This window comes from Crotalus tigris, unplaced genomic scaffold (assembly GCF_016545835.1).
Source record: "Crotalus tigris isolate CLP2741 ecotype Arizona unplaced genomic scaffold, ASM1654583v1 scf7180000017764.6130737, whole genome shotgun sequence".
Classification (NCBI taxonomy): domain Eukaryota; kingdom Metazoa; phylum Chordata; class Lepidosauria; order Squamata; family Viperidae; genus Crotalus; species Crotalus tigris.
This window is the reverse complement of record NW_024096618.1, coordinates 4,594,191-4,609,586: the sequence shown is the minus strand read 5'-3', so window position 1 is coordinate 4,609,586 and position 15,396 is coordinate 4,594,191. Positions and strand designations below refer to the sequence as shown.

The window sequence follows — 15,396 nt, the reverse complement described above, 5'->3', positions numbered from 1 at the left end:
AGACAGAAGCCAGGAACACTCCTCCTACCAGCTGGACGAGGGACGAGATAAGCAGGATGAGGGAGGGATTGTGCCTTACCTTGGCTGCGGCTCCCTTCCTCCAGCTGCCTCGTTAACAGAACAAATGGCTGGGAGGCAGAGGCTCCGTGGGTGTGTCTGGAGGGGGGGGGAAGGGTGGTGCACTACGCCTGTTATCCATACGGACCAGATGCTGGCTTGCTAAGTGGGGTGAGGTTGGTGGGTGGAGCACAACTATGTAAAGCCATGGGAGCAATTCACTCCCAGTGCTGACTTTTCTTTTGCATTAAAGTTTGCTGGTCACCTGTTCCTTCTGTGTTTGGAGTTTATCAGCAGCTGGCAAAGGACAGCTGACAGTGAGTCAGCACTCCCTTTATTTCCTGTTCCCTTCTTCTTGCCTGTTGCTGTGGACTGTGACTACGATGGCAGAGGGTAAACAGGAGGTTCCTACTGGGACAGTTGAGGCCGATCTGGCTGGAGTAACAGGGCCTGAGTCTGAGGCCTGGGAGGTGCAGCCAGTAGTCAGGCCTAAGGCAATGGAACCATGACCTGCAGCCCATACAGGTGAGACCCAGGGCCCTGGGATTGCTGCAGTGTCTGGGGAATGGTGGCACAGCCCTGCATTGGCCAATGTGGAGCTTGGACGGGTGACAACGCCAGGACCTAGGGCATCTTTGATGGACTGGCAGGAGAGACGGCTGACGGGGGAAGATGAGGATGAATGGAGCTATTCCACCACTCCTGGCCAAGACACCATGGATGTATTGAGGGACTGGTTCGGGGAGGTAGGATATCAGGACACCTCCTCCTGGCCACAACGGGCGACTACGAGAGAAGAAGCCCCATGGCATCGACCGGAGGCGCCATCCAGACATCCTGACTCAGGCTGGTTCCGGTTGGCCAGTCCGCGGCTGCGACGGCCTCCTGCTCCAGAGGTATCCATGGTAGGAGGGTCTTCTTTGGCTGCACCGCAGGTCCAGGGTCAGCCTGCGTGGATGAATCAGTCAGCCCCTGGGTTGTGGGGGTTGCCTGCTGGAAGGGTTCCGGCTAGTGGGATGTGGGTTCTGGTGTCCAGGTCCAGCCGCCTACAGCTGACACTTGCATGGCCCAACCCAACCTATAGGACCCTGGGGTCAGGGCCTGATGTGAGGTCCACCACCCATACCAGTCACGTTCGACGGGCATCCGGATCGCCTGGCAATGTTCTTAAGCCATGTGATCAGCCACCTGGATCGATATGCTCAACACTATCCATCCCAATGGGCCATGGTGATGGCGGTGTCCGCAGGGCTGCAGGGTGAGGCAGCGGCATGGGCAGCGGACCTGTACAGTGATCATGCTCGGGAGCTGGCTAACACTGGGTTGTTCCTGGATGCATTGCGTGCCCACTTTGAAGACATCACCCGGGCTCAGCATGCGGAGGCGGAGTTGCTGGCACTGAGGCAACATGGTCGTCGTGCAACTGACTACGTCCGTGAGTTCCGCAGGGTTGCAGGGAGACTGCGGTCTTGGCCTGAACGCTTGCTTGTCCATCAATTCCGGGCAGGTCTGGACCGAGAGCTGCATCAGGCTTGCGTGCTCCGAGGGGTACCCAGTCGTCTCCAGGACTGGTTCCGGGTTGTTATAGATCTGGACACAGGTCTCCAGGAGTTCTGGGGCAAGGGAGAGGAACCGCTCATACCAGGAAGACCACTGGCAAAGCTATGGGAGGAGGGGAGACGGGGTCCACCCGCAGATGTGGGCTCTTCTGCCCCTTCTGCCAGGGTGCCATTCCGCTGTTTCCGGTGTAACCAGCCGGGTCACAGAGCAGCGGACTGTCCAGCCCCGAGTCCACAGGCTCCTTCCTCGGCTCCTGGAAAACCCACTCCGAGGGCCAACAAAACGCCTGACACATCGAGGGCGGCACAACAGCCAGAGGCAGGTACATCCCAGCAGTCGGTCCCAAAGGAGGAGGAGGAGGAGGCCACAGCAGCCACAAGATATCGGCTGGTAGCTGATGACAGTGATGACGACATAGCCAATGATCCTATGGTAAGCGAGCCCATAGTGCCCTTGGTTCTCCCTGTGACACTGGCAAACCCGCAAATGGGCCAACGGAGGGCCTACCAGGCCCTTATCGATTCAGGGTGCACCCGGTGTTTGATAAGCAAAAGGGTGGTTGCAGAGAGTGGGATCAGAGTGCAGCGACTAGCTCACCCCATTTGGTTTGAGCAAGTGGACGGGTCTCTCTTGGGAGGGGCGCCAGCTAACCTCATAACAGAACCTGTCCGACTGGACATGGGATCCCATTGGGAGGTTCTCCGTTTCATAGTCGTCCCGTCTATGACTTAGGCGGTGATTTTAGGTTTGGCATGGCTGGACAAGTGGGGTCCTACGATATGGTGGGAAGGGGGTTACTGAAGGCTATGCATCGCGGTGGGTCCCCAGGCCCCTAATCAGGATTTTGGGGAAAAGGGGGCAGGATGCGAGGAAAAGGTCGGGTTGACGGAATCCAGGGAAGAAGCCCCCTTTCCAGAGGTCTACAGTGATCTAGCTGAGGTCTTCAGCGAGCAAGAGTGCAACATTCTGCCACCTCACCGCGCTACTGACTGCGCGATTGATATCCTGCCAGGAGCTAAATTGCCCAAAACCCAGATGTATGCCATGACGCCCAGGGAGCTGGAGGAGCTACGATGTTACATCAACCAGAACCTGGCCCGGGGGCTCATCCAACCACCTCGGTCACGAGTGGCCACCCCAGTCTTATTCAAGGAGAAAAAGGACGGTTCCTTACGGCTCTGTGTGGACTTCCGCAGGATTAATGCGGTGTGTGTGGACCATTTATACCCACTTCCATTGATGAAGGACCTCTTGGCCCATCTGGGGCGTGTATTCAGGAAGCTGGACCTGCGTGAGGCTTATTACAGAGTCCGGATAAAGAGTGGGGACGAGTGGAAGATGGCGTTTAACTGTCCGCTTGGCAGCTACCAATTCCATGTGATGCCTTTTGGCCTGCAGGGGGCCCCCACGGTGTTTATGCAACTCATCAACCAGGTGTTGCACAAGTACTTGTACCGCGGGGTCCTTGTGTATTTGGACGATATCCTAATATATACAACCACACTGGAGGAACACGTCCACCTAGTTAGGCAGGTACTGAGGAAACTGTTGGATGCTTGCCTCTTTGTGAAACTCTCTAAGTGCGAGTTTCACCGGGCTCGGCTGGACTACCTGGGTTACAGGATCTCAGGGGATGGTGTGGAGATGGACCCACACAAAGTGAGGGCAGTGTTGGAGTGACAGGCACCCCGCCCTCGTCGCCAGCTACAAAGCTTCCTGGGCTTCGCCAATTTTTACCGGCAATTTATTCCATCGTTTGCCGCGGTAGCCCTTCGCCTAACTAACTTGTTACGTACGAAGCACACTGCGAGTAAGCCACGACCTGGACAACTGCTGGAGTGGACGATGGCCTGTCAGAAAGCGTTTGAGGACCTGAAAGCCCTGTTTGCCAAGGAACCGGTCCTACTCCACCCTGATCCTGAAAGTCCTTTCGTAGTCCAGGCTGACACCAGTGACATAGCTGTGGGGGCTGTGTTGTTGCAAAAGAACAGCCAAGGCATGCTGCAGCCATATACATACACGTCGCAGAAATTTTTAGCTGCTGAGAGGGCATGGGCGATTTGGGAGAAGGAGGCCTTTGCGGTACGATGGGCTCTTTCAACATGGAGACATCTGCTGGAGGAGGCAACCAAGCCATTTGAGGTGTGGACTAACCACAAGAACCTTGAGGTTTTGCAAACGCCGGGACGCCTATCGCCTAAGCACGTCCAATGGGCCCAATACTTCTGCAGGTTTCCGTTCACTCTGAAGTATGTGTGGGAGGGAGGAACTTCCTGGCCGATGCATTATCTTGCATGCCCCAATACCACAGCAAGCGGGAGGAGGTTGTACAGGTGATTATTCCGCCTTACCAACAGGGGGTCGCTCGAGCGGTTCCACGTCAGTTGGCGGGTGACTTGACCCAACAGCTACTAATGGCCGTTAAGAATGATCCCTGGTTGAAGGACCATCCCGGCATCTTGACACAAAGGGATGGTTTAGCATGGAAAGGCAATAAACTGTACGTACCAGAGTTACTGAGGCACTTGGTTCTCAAGCGGTGCCACGACGCCAAATAGGCAGGCCATTTCGGCTTCCTAAAAACATTACATCTCGAATGGCGTGAATTCTGGTGGCCCCGGATTAAAGTGGATGTAGAGGCCTATGTTAGAAGTTGCCATGTCTGTGCTATGGCCAAGCCCCATACTGGAAAGCCTTTGGGTTTATTACAGACAGTAGCAGATCCAGCCCGACCCTGGGAGGATATAGCCATGGATTTCATTGTAGATTTACCAGAGAACTTAGGGTACACAGTTATTTGGACCGTAATCGACCTGTTTTCCAAACAGGCCCATTTTGTTCCTTGTAAGGGGCTACCGTCTGCTCGGCGTTTGGTCAGGTTATTTATTGACCATATCTACCAGGCCCATGGTGTTCCTCGGCGTATTAGATTGGGGGGTGCAGTTTACCGCACAGTTCTGGAGGGATTTCGTTAAATACATAGGATCATCCCAGGGCCTCAGCTCAGCATACCACCCCAGCACCAATGGAGCAGCTGAGCGAGCGAATGCCATGGTAGAGCGCTACCTATGCTGTTACGTGTCATACCAACAAACAGACTGGGTAGACCTGCTCCCATTCGCCGAAGTGGCCTACAACAACACTGTGCATAACAGCACAGGATTCACTCCTTTTCAGGTGGTGCATGGGGTGGATTTTGTTCCGAACCCTGAGTGGCCCCAGGGGGTCCCCTTGCCGTGTACACCCCAGGATTGGATGACACGAGTGGAAGGTCTGTGGGCTAAGGTTAAGGAAGCATTGGCCAAAGCGGGGGCGGCCACAAAGGCACAAGCCGATAAAAAAAGGGCTGAGCACAGGCCCTTTCAGGTGGGTGATTGAGTATACCTCTCCACCAAATACCTACATTCGAGGGTGCCCTGTAAGAAGCTGGGTCCCAAGTATGTAGGTCCCTTCAAGGTGCTTCAGGTTATAAACCCGGTAACCGTACGGTTACGGCTGCCTCAGGTCTTTGGAAAAGTGCACCCTGTATTTCATGAGAGCCTGCTGAAGCCAGTAACGAGTCCCCCCAGGGGCCTGGCGGCCCAACCATCAGGCCCGGTTTCAGCGACCAGTTCGAGATACAAGAAATTCTGGACTCCCAGAGCCGTCGTGGACAAGTCCACTACTTGGTGAGATGGAAAGGGTACCCTCTGTCGGAGGCGTCGTGGGTGCAGAAGGAAGACATCCATGCTCTGCAATTGGTGTGGGTCATCGCCAGCACCCTGGAAAACCGGGGGGAGGGGCCACGGAAGGGACTAATCAAATTGTCGCATGCTCACCTGTCTCTGTTTGCCTTCCAGAAGGAGCCCTGGTAGAGGGGACCGCCTGTCAAGCCCCTGGGCTTGCCATGGGCCGGGAGATGGGGAGCATGCAACCAGACGCCACAGGTGCCGTCCTCAGAGGAGACAGAAGCCAGGAACACTCCTCCTACCAGCTGGACAAGGGACTAGATAAGCAAGAGGAGGGAGGGATTGTGCCTTACCTTGGCTGCAGCTCCCTTCCTCCAGCTGCCTCGTTAACAGAATAAATGGCTGGGAGGCAGAGGCTCCGTGGGTGTGTCTGGAGGGGGGGAGGGTGGTGCACTACACCTGCTATCCATACGGACCAGATGCTGGCTTGCTAAGTGGGATGAGGTTGGTGGGTGGAGCACAACTATATAAAGCCATGGGAGCAATTCACTCCCAGTGCTGACTTTTCTTTTGCATTAAAGTTTGCTGGTCACCTGTTCCTTCTGTGTTTGGAGTTTATCAGCAGCTGGCAGAGGACAGTTGACATAATACTCCTGAAAGGAAGAATTACCTCATCACTCGAATTCCAGCATGTCAACTTTGCCCAGTCTTGAGTTTGTGACACGCCAAGGTCCAAGAGAAAGAACTCCAAGGGCGAAAAGTCAACAGAGGATGCTCCATCCCTACAAATAATCTCTCAAGTCCTTCAATGTCTCAGAGCAACCTATTCCCCCCACATCCTCCTGGGGGGAAGGGTCTATAACAACTTGCCATGGTCGACTTGCCACAGCCAACTTACTGAAGGACAACTCGCCAAGGCCAGCTCGCCACGGGATAAGAGTTACACTAATATCAGAGAAATAATCTCACAGAATCATGAAAGAAAGGGTGACAAAGCAGGGACAAAATAAAATCTGAATGGCAAAAATTAAAATATTTTTTAAATGATTTTAAATAATTAAATTGAACTGTTGAACTGTCCCGCAGCGAACTACCCTGTGGCAAACTGGCTGTGGTGAACTGACCATAGCAAATTGGCTGTGGAGAGCTGTCCCATTCTGTCTTCCTGGTGCCCCCACAAGGCCTTCCCGGGCAAAATGGGACAACTTGCCACAGCCAATTTACTGTGGCCAACTCGCCATGGCCAACTCACCTTGGGACAAGTTAACAATTCTATTTAATTATTTAAACTAAATAAAATAATAATAATTTTTGCCATTGACGTTTCATGCTGTCCCTCCTTCGGCATCCTTTTTTTAATGATTCTATTCCACTCTTTCTTCAATATTAATGTAACCCTTGTCCTGCAGCGAGTTGGCCACGGCAAATTGTCATAGACCCCCCCCCATCCCACTAGGGCAGCGCTTCTCAACCTTGACAATTTTAAGGCATGTGGACTTCAACTCCCAATTCTGGGAGTTGAAGTCCACATGCCTTAAAATTGTCAAGGTTGAGAAACACTGCACTAGGGGCTTGTTCCAGGACGCGCCCACACCGCGCTTGCGCCCGGAGCGACGTCACGCTTTTGGGGGCCGCGGAACCTCCGTTGCCGGCAAGCCTTTTCTTGCGTTTTTGCGGAAGGTTTTAAACGAGGAAATAGAGCTGCCGCAGAGCAAGCGCCGTGGCTCTTCCGATGCGCTTGCGCGGGGTCGACATGGCCGTGCGGGCGGCTGCTCGGCGCTGGCTCAGCCGGGAGCCGTTCACTCGGCCGCCCGGAGGTGAGGCGGGAGGCGGCGTGCAGCAGCTGTTGCAAAACGCGACAGTCGAGGTGGAGGAGAAGAAGCGGAAGGTGCAGCCCGCCCCCGAGGAAACCTCCGTGTTGCTCTTTCCCGGCCAGGGCAGCCAGTTCGTGGGAATGGGCCGCGGGCTGCTGCGCTACCCTAACGTCCGCGAGCTTTTCCGCGTGGCCGAGGCCGTGCTAGGCTACGACCTGTGGCGCCTTTGCCAGGCCGGCCCCAGCGATCAGCTGCACCGGACCGTGCACAGCCAGCCCGCCGTCTTTGTCTGCTCTTTGGCTGCCGTGGAGAAGCTGCACCACCAGCGGCCCTGGGTGAGGAAGGTCTCTTGCGAGGGCGGCCATGTGGGAGACTCCCAGCCCCCGAAGGCGAGGAACGAAAAGAAGCCGAAGTCTTGGGGAGGGGGAGAGAGAGAAATAGACCATCCCGGAGTCTTTCGAGCAGCTCCATTGCCTGGGATGGTCTCAGGATCCCTGCCCAGGGCAAGGGGGCTGGACTAGAAGACCTCCAAGGTCCCTTCCAGTTCTAGGATTTTATGCTGTTGCTGCGGCAGAATCCACCCAAGTTGTTTGATGGGGGTTTTAATGACGTGGGTTTAAGGGAGTGTTCCCCCCAAATCCATCCCTTCAGCGGCTAAAGTGAGGCATGCAAAATAATCTTTTCTTTGGGAGGAGGAGGAGAAACCATTGAGCCTTTGGCACCTTATTATCTCAGCCAAAAATCAGGATCCTCCCTGCAAACATGTGAAACTGCTTAAGGGTTAATTTCTGTCTTAGGGAACTTGCTGGTAAACTCTGAAGAAGCAGATGAGACAAACTTGGATCCAAGCTGCTTGGGGAATATCAATCAAAATGGTTTAAAAGGCTAAGATCAATACTATTGCCATCCAGAAAGAAGCTGTAGTATCTGGAAAATAAGCCAGATGAAGTGGTTGAGAAACCTAAGCAAGCGTTCTCTCTGGAAACAGACAATAGCAGCTAACACATTACAGAAGGTCAGCCTGAGAAACTTAACTCATGCTGCTGGAATATATTTATTCTTTAACTGTCTTTAATAGGTGCAAAAAATTGGAATTTTAAAAAACTTTCAAAACTCTATGGCAACCCCCGATTTCTTAAAATTGCAACATAAAAGCTGAATGACTTACCGGTAGTTCTTGTACCACTTGTTCAGCGACCATTCAGTTTCCACAGCCTTGAATGAGGGATACTTATGATACCCTAGGTCCTTGTAGTTGTGGCTGCCACAATGTCCCCTGGATCACGTGATTGTAGTTCAGCCACTTGAAAAACAGTTTGCAATTACAATGCAGTATCCACAGTCACGTGATTGTGATTGCTGTTTGTGAGGAAATGTGAATCAGGAAGCTGGCAGAGATTGGTAATCACATGGCTGTGGGATGGTCCTGGGAGAGTCACACTTTACAACAGTGTTGATCAATAAAAGTTGCAACTCCCAATTATAATTGTTAAGGGATGGCTACCTGTATATGATAAACAGCTCTGATTTGGGTTTATCTGAGTTTATTTATTTACCTGCTGTTTGGTAAATTGTATAAATCTGTATTTTTAGAAAAGAAAATACTAGCCCCAAATCTGAGAATCTTTGAGCTCAGAGCTGAAAATAGAAATTGGAAAACTCTACTGGACAGTTACAGAAGATATTTTATTGTCATTTTCACCTATCTGAGACTAATGGAGAGGGAAAAATGCTTCTGGGCAAGATTTAAGTGCTATCCCATAGATGCTAAAGCATAAAGAAATAACTGGACATTCTCCTGTCAGAGTAAAGCATTCATTCCGTAGTGTTTTAAGATTAGGCAAAAAGCTTGTTTGCTTTCAGTTTAGAACATTTCTAGAAATTATACAGTTTAGCTTTCTGAATACGTGAGATCCTAAGAACTCTCTGAGCTTGGTAGTTTTCTTGCAGATATTTCCTTACTAAACTGTATGACATCATCAGTGCACTTCTGAACATGTTTTCAAAAGTGAAATTTTTAATTTTTACAGGTACTTGAGAGCTGTGTTGCAGCTGCTGGATTCAGCATTGGAGAATACGCTGCCCTTGTTTTTGCAGGAGCCATGGATTATGCAGAAGGTATAAAGCAAGCATCAGTATACAGAAATATTTTATTTTTCCTTATTGTAATGTTGGGATGCACAATTTTTGTTCAGCTTAGAACTATACCATCCTGAACAACATTTTGACACTGAATTAAATATGTGCGTTAAAGGAGTGCACATGAGGAATAAAAATTCTTCATATTATGAGGAATAAAACATTTGATTATAATTTTCATAAAATACAAAATATGTGAGTAAAAAAATTCTTGATTAGCAAAAATAAGAGGTGGCAGAATGAGGGAGGTGGTAACAGTATCAAGAGGATACTAGAACCACCATATGCCCTACCAGGTTACACATCTATGGTTTAATATATTTGTGATATATTTGTTGATTCACATATTTCTTTTACAAATCGATCATGTACAATAATCCTGATTTACTTTTTCCAAGAACTCCAAAATGGAATTTCATATTTACTAAAGTTAAATAAGAAAAGTTGCCTATGATTACTTTTGTTGAAAAGTGAAACTTATTGCAGAGTTCGCTTGATGAAAAAAGCTGATGTAAAAGTGAAGCCCAGGAATCATATAGTTCATAGGCCTTACACAGAACATCTATGAAACCTTGCATCCATTTGGTACACTTGAAATATATAAGCATTTATTTTCAGTACAATTGTGCAGTTTTGCAAAAAAAATACTGAATATATATTATGTTAATATATTTAAAACACTGATCTTGAAAAGCGGTTCTTGTAAAATTTTAAATTTAAAGTATCAAGTATTTAGGTCAGATTTCTTGTAAAAAGTAATTCAGGTTGGACATTCTATTAAATTATGGTCTATGGTGAATCCATGGTTTAAGCTTTTAAATGTAAAGCTGTTCATTTTTTTTTTTTTTTGCTTCATGTCTTCTCATCACTTAGTTTCATTTGTCTCCAAAAAAGAGCTGTATTTTGAAGTAAAGATAACATTTGTTTCAATGTCTGTTTTGCCTAGTCAGAAGTTATGTCTGCAAAGCTTCCTTTTAATTCCTGTTTTTATTGGTCAAATTCTAAATAAATAAGTAAAAATCTATATAACTTATGCAAGCAAACATTATTCCAAATCGTAGTTTCAACTTCCTTTACCATGGTTTGGTTTTCTCAAGTTCTCTGCGCATGCATATGGGTATCCAATTAATATTTATGTTGGGGCTGCCAGTGAAACAGGCCAGGTATCCTTGCATAACCATGGGAAAGCCTCAGAACAACTTCCTTAGTGCTTTGAAGAGAGATGTTTTGGTTAGGCCAGCATTTTTTGCAAACTATCCTTGAAATGCTTTGCAAGCTGCAGCAATTGATAACCAAAGTGAAAGTGTGGGGAAATATGGTACTGAAAAAAACCTGAACAAAACATACTCTCTGTGTTAGGAAACTAGTTTAGATGGTCTTTAATATTCTTTTTATTCCTTATTTACTTATTATGATTTGCGGAAGGGAGACCCTTTACTTATATTGATATATTTAATTTCCTTGGATCTTTCTTCCCCAACATTCATTGTGATCCTATTTTCCAACCGGCATGACTTGGAGCCCTCTAACTAATGAAGTTGAGCATGCATATCCCAAGAATACTTTTTTCCAAAAAGCAACTACACTTTGTTTGTTTGTTCCTTGAAAATGTTTTGCTTTTCCTTCAAGAAACCTGTTCTGAACTGAAGAAATTTCTTGGATGAGAAGCAAAATATTAAAAAAAATAAAACAAAACCCCAAAACCTAAAAATGTCCAGTTGCCTTTTTGGAAACAAGCACTTTTGGAACAACCCTGACTTGAATGATAACAGAATCTCTATAGACACTGGCTTGCATGCCTTGTCATTTTGAAGCAATTTTCCAAAGGATGTCTTTGAATCAGCAATACACCAAAAGTTGTGTCTGTTTCAAATACATCTTTGGCTCATGTGGGACTATGTAAAGTATACTGATCCTTAACAGAGCTACACAGATACGAGTAAAGGCAACTGTAATCCCATATCTTCGGCATGTGAATTCTGTGGTTGCCAAATGTGAAATGAAAAGGATTCCCCAGAGATTTTAAAGTTGGTAGTTTCCAGCCCTTTTCTTTATAAGAACTACTACATTGTTATTAATATTTTTAACTATCATATAAAGATGCAATTTTAAAAAATATAATAATTTCAATTTTGAAAACTACTTATCCATTTTTAAATATATAAAGAGAGTGGTTTCATAAGGATGCTATAAAAAGCATCATTGTTTAAATTCACAATATATTACATACATTTTTGTGAAACCATTACATAACTACGAATACAATATAGAAGAAATATGTAAGATTATATCGTCTCTTTTTTTTCTCCCAATAACCACAGTAATTTGCAGAACAAATTGGGAACAATTTATATCAAATACTTCCAAGATTTCAGAATAACTGATCTGTGAATTCTGTGCAAATGAGTTTTACATTTTCTGTTGCTACTGTCATTTTTGCTCTGTAGCAACAATTAATCTCAAGCTTGGATAAGCTGCTTTGTACAGATTTTTTTTTTCTTTTCTGCAGCCCTGTATGCTGTCAAGACCCGTGCTGAAGCTATGCAAGAGGCCTCCGAAGTCATAGCAAGTGGGATGCTCTCTGTTATTGGCCGAAGAGATTCAAATTATAAAGCTGCTTGTTTGGAAGCTTGTGAATACTGCAAGTCAGTGGGCATAGAAGATCCTGTATGTGAAGTTTCAAACTACTTGTTTCCAGACAGCAGAGTCATTGCAGGACATTTACAGGTATTATTAAAAACAATTGTAGCTGACAGTGGAAAGATACTCGGAGAACAAGTCAACTTCCCCAACCTGAGATGCTCTAATTGCATTAATTAATTACTAATTGCAATAATAATTACTGTAATATAAACACTAATATTATAATATATGTATATATTATAATATATACATATATACATATAAATATGTATATACATATTTATTACAATGGTTGTATATTACAACCATTAAGGGCATATAAATATTAATTACAATAAGTAATTACAATAATTAATTGTATTAATTAAAAGCTCTAATTGCGTGCCAAAACAACTAGATACAAAAAGTTTTTCCCCTCATGCCAGCACTTTGCTGAATGCCTAATTCCCACAGCACTGTCTTAGGTCTAAGGATATTTACGCATGTAGTAGGGCTCTATTACTGTTATCCTTCTCATCTTTCCTATTACCTTCTACTCATATTACTTCGTTGTCTGTATGCACACTGAGAGCTTATGTATCAGAGACAAATTCCTTGTGTGTCCAATCACACTTGGCCAGTAAAGAATATTGTATTGTAAATGAGCTGGACTGTTATGTACTCTCCTGCTGGCAGGCTGGATGGATTTGTAAATTGGGGAGACCTAGCTGGGCTGACTCTTGATTCCTACTTTCTCATTTTGGCAGAATTAGTTGTCTTTACATTCGAAATATTCCCCCTCCCCAATATATTTAGCATGCTAATGATTTAAAAAGAAACATAATGACAGTAGCTAAACATGACATAGTTCTCAACATATTGTGCGGGATGTTTATAGGGAAACCATCTTTATTTTCTAAAAAAAATAATCTTAAATTAAATCAGGAATATTTATTTTAAAGGGTTTATTTTTGCCACAGGCATCATTCCATGGTGCCTGGTACTCAGAAAGATTGATGGTCTCTTTTATAAAGAAGAAGAACTATGGGCAGTTCTTGGATTACAACCACTCATTCAACAACTGTTCCAAGTTACTGTGGGAGCGTGCGAGAGGGACTTGGGACCAGTCCACAAAGTTACGGGTGTTGCAGCATCCCCATAATCACATGATCCTCATTTGGGACTTGGCAACTGGCTCACAATTACAGTGTTCCAGCGTGCTGCAGTCATGTGATGGTTATTTGTGACCTTCCCTGCCAATTTCCCACAAGCAAAGTCAATGGGGAAACCAGTAGGAAGTTGCACGTCGTTCCTACCTCTTTTTCGTCTGTGGCATCCATGCACCCACCTATACACCATTTCCCTGCAGCACCAGCCAGCCAACCTACCAGTGGTACCTAATCATCTGCCTGCAGCACTGGCTTGTTTGCCTGCTGTCTCTTCCCATGTCATGGTTATGTGAGGTTCTCAGTTAACAACCTGTGTGGTCCTAAAGCAGTGGTTCTCAACCTGTGGGTCGGGACCCCATTTGGGGCCGAACGACCATTTCACGGGGGTCGCCAAACAACGCAGTCCGCCATTTTTTTCCCCCTTTTCCTTAGCTGTGCTACTCGTTTTTATTCTATTGGCTTTTGAAAGCCAATAGAATAGACTCTCTTGAATAGAGTCTAATTCTATTGGCTTTCAAAAGCCAGTAGGAATTGTCCAGGCTGTCTCTGCCCTGCTGAGCCCGCCAAAAGTCCCATTCTGCAAACGGTGCTGCACCAGTTGAGTAGTCCTCGACTTACGACCGGTTGAATAGTCCTCGACTTACGACCGGTTGGGGGTCACGGCATTAAAAAGGTTGAAAACCACTGTCCTAAAGTTTCATTCACAATCAGGACTGTTAGGTTTGCCAGCAATAGGAGATGCCAGTCTCATGATACCGTGCATCACAAAGTATCCAAACTACATTTAAAGGCAGCCCACAACATGGTTTTTCTATTCAGATGGTGAATGTATGTTAAGACTTCTTATTTCTGGCTTAATTTTTAGTGCTTATACTAATATTGACCAGTTGCGTGCTTCTGAAACATCTTTTTTGTTGTTGTTTTTCTTGGATCACATTTTATCAGTGTGCAGCTGTTTATTCAGAATTCTTTAAAAAGTGAAGTATATTAAAGCAATTTTAGACGAGTGAAATAACTCTCTTTTTTTTAATCTTAGGCTTTGGAATTTTTACAGAAAAATTCAAGAAAATTTTCATTTGCACGTGTAAAAATGCTGCCCGTGAGTGGTGCTTTTCATACCCGCCTAATGAAATCAGCAATGCAACCTTTATCTGAAGCTCTTGAATCAATCAGCATCCAACAGCCTCTCATCTCTGTCTATTCAAATGTGGATAGCAAGAAATACATGCAACCAGGACAGATTCAGCATTATTTAGTGGAACAATTGGTTTCACCGGTGAAATGGGAGCAAATAATGCACAGAATCTATGAAAGGAATCAAGGGAAAAAGTTTCCTTATACATATGAAGTGGGACCTGGAAAACAGTTAGGTGCAATTCTAAGAAGTTGCAATTTAAAGGCCTCAAGATACTATAGTAATATTGATGTTTCTGAAGATGAAACAAATGAAGAAACGTAGGGATCCTTGCAAGAAATGGAAGGTCATTTGCTCCCTGCATAATTTCTTTGGACAGGTTTATTGTCCGTGTTCAGAGCGAAAATATTGTCCATTGTCTTTCTGAGCCTTTCATCAAATTAACACATTTGCCTTACATGCAGTCGTGGGATTCAGCCGGTTCGCACCACTTTGGCAGAACCGGTAGCTAATTTTTTGTTGCCCAGGCCCAGAATGGACTTCCAAAAGCGGCATCCACACAGAGAACCGGTTGTTCACATATTTGAATCCCACCACTGCTTACATGTATTTGGTACGTGCCTATTTAACAGGCCTAATTCCCCTCGCCTAGTTGTCCTGGTGGCATAATGGCTGAAAAGACTTACAGTTACTTGTTGAGAGCAATTTTATTAAAAACGAATGTTTTTACAATGTTTTGTTCGCTTTTCATATGTGTTGAGATGTTTGGAAGAAAATTATTGTTTTGGTGATGGCAGCACGAATCTTGATCAATCTGACTGGCTATGGCAATAGCTTTCTGAAATTGAATGCTTGAAAGGCAGTTAGATAATTTGCTACAGTAGTCTAATAATTTGAATTCATCAGAATTCAGAGCTTTAGAAAGTCATTGCTTCGACAGTGTTCACGGGACTGTGTTCACTCCTTCTGAACTAGAATTTTTTTTATTTAAGTAGTTACTCTGAACACTGAACTCAGAAATTCTAATTTTTTACATACAGATTTCCTTAAGGAACTGCTGAAGCGGAGCAAACAATTACATGAGATTTGCCCAAGTGACCTACCATGTTGAAAAAAGTCACATTTCATTTTCTAAGTTCTCTGTAGGTGCAACAAGGTATAAATACATAATGGATAATCAAAGCAAATATGTTTCCCAGTGTAACACAAAATAAACTATTTCCAAGACAAAA

The 15,396-nt window shown here is 45.7% G+C and overlaps 2 protein-coding genes across 8 annotated transcripts in view; one reads left to right on the top strand and one right to left on the bottom strand.

Moving 5' to 3' along the window:
• Positions 1-8,421, bottom strand: part of TSPO (translocator protein) — a 22,822-nt gene extending 14,401 nt beyond the window's left edge. The window contains exon 1 of one of the 2 annotated variants that reach the window (XM_039341330.1): positions 8,268-8,421. The gene's annotated coding sequence lies outside the window, so the exon portion shown is untranslated. Of the gene's footprint in view, positions 1-79; positions 234-8,267 lie in introns of those variants that run through there. The other variant, XM_039341331.1, reaches the window with a different exon arrangement.
• MCAT (malonyl-CoA-acyl carrier protein transacylase) lies at positions 816-15,396 on the top strand. Of its 6 annotated transcripts, none has more exons than XM_039341326.1 (4): positions 816-2,049; positions 9,130-9,217; positions 11,748-11,965; positions 14,066-15,396. In XM_039341326.1, exons 1-4 carry the CDS (start codon positions 1,219-1,221, stop codon positions 14,486-14,488), a joined length of 1,560 nt encoding a protein of 519 aa, XP_039197260.1. In that variant the 5' UTR covers positions 816-1,218; the 3' UTR covers positions 14,489-15,396. The 6 variants fall into 6 exon arrangements, 3 of the variants coding, with proteins under 3 accessions (XP_039197260.1, XP_039197259.1, XP_039197261.1); XM_039341327.1 differs by lacking the exon at positions 816-2,049 and adding an exon at positions 6,835-7,434; XR_005556444.1 differs by lacking the exons at positions 9,130-9,217; positions 11,748-11,965; positions 14,066-15,396 and adding exons at positions 2,473-3,759; positions 5,457-5,883.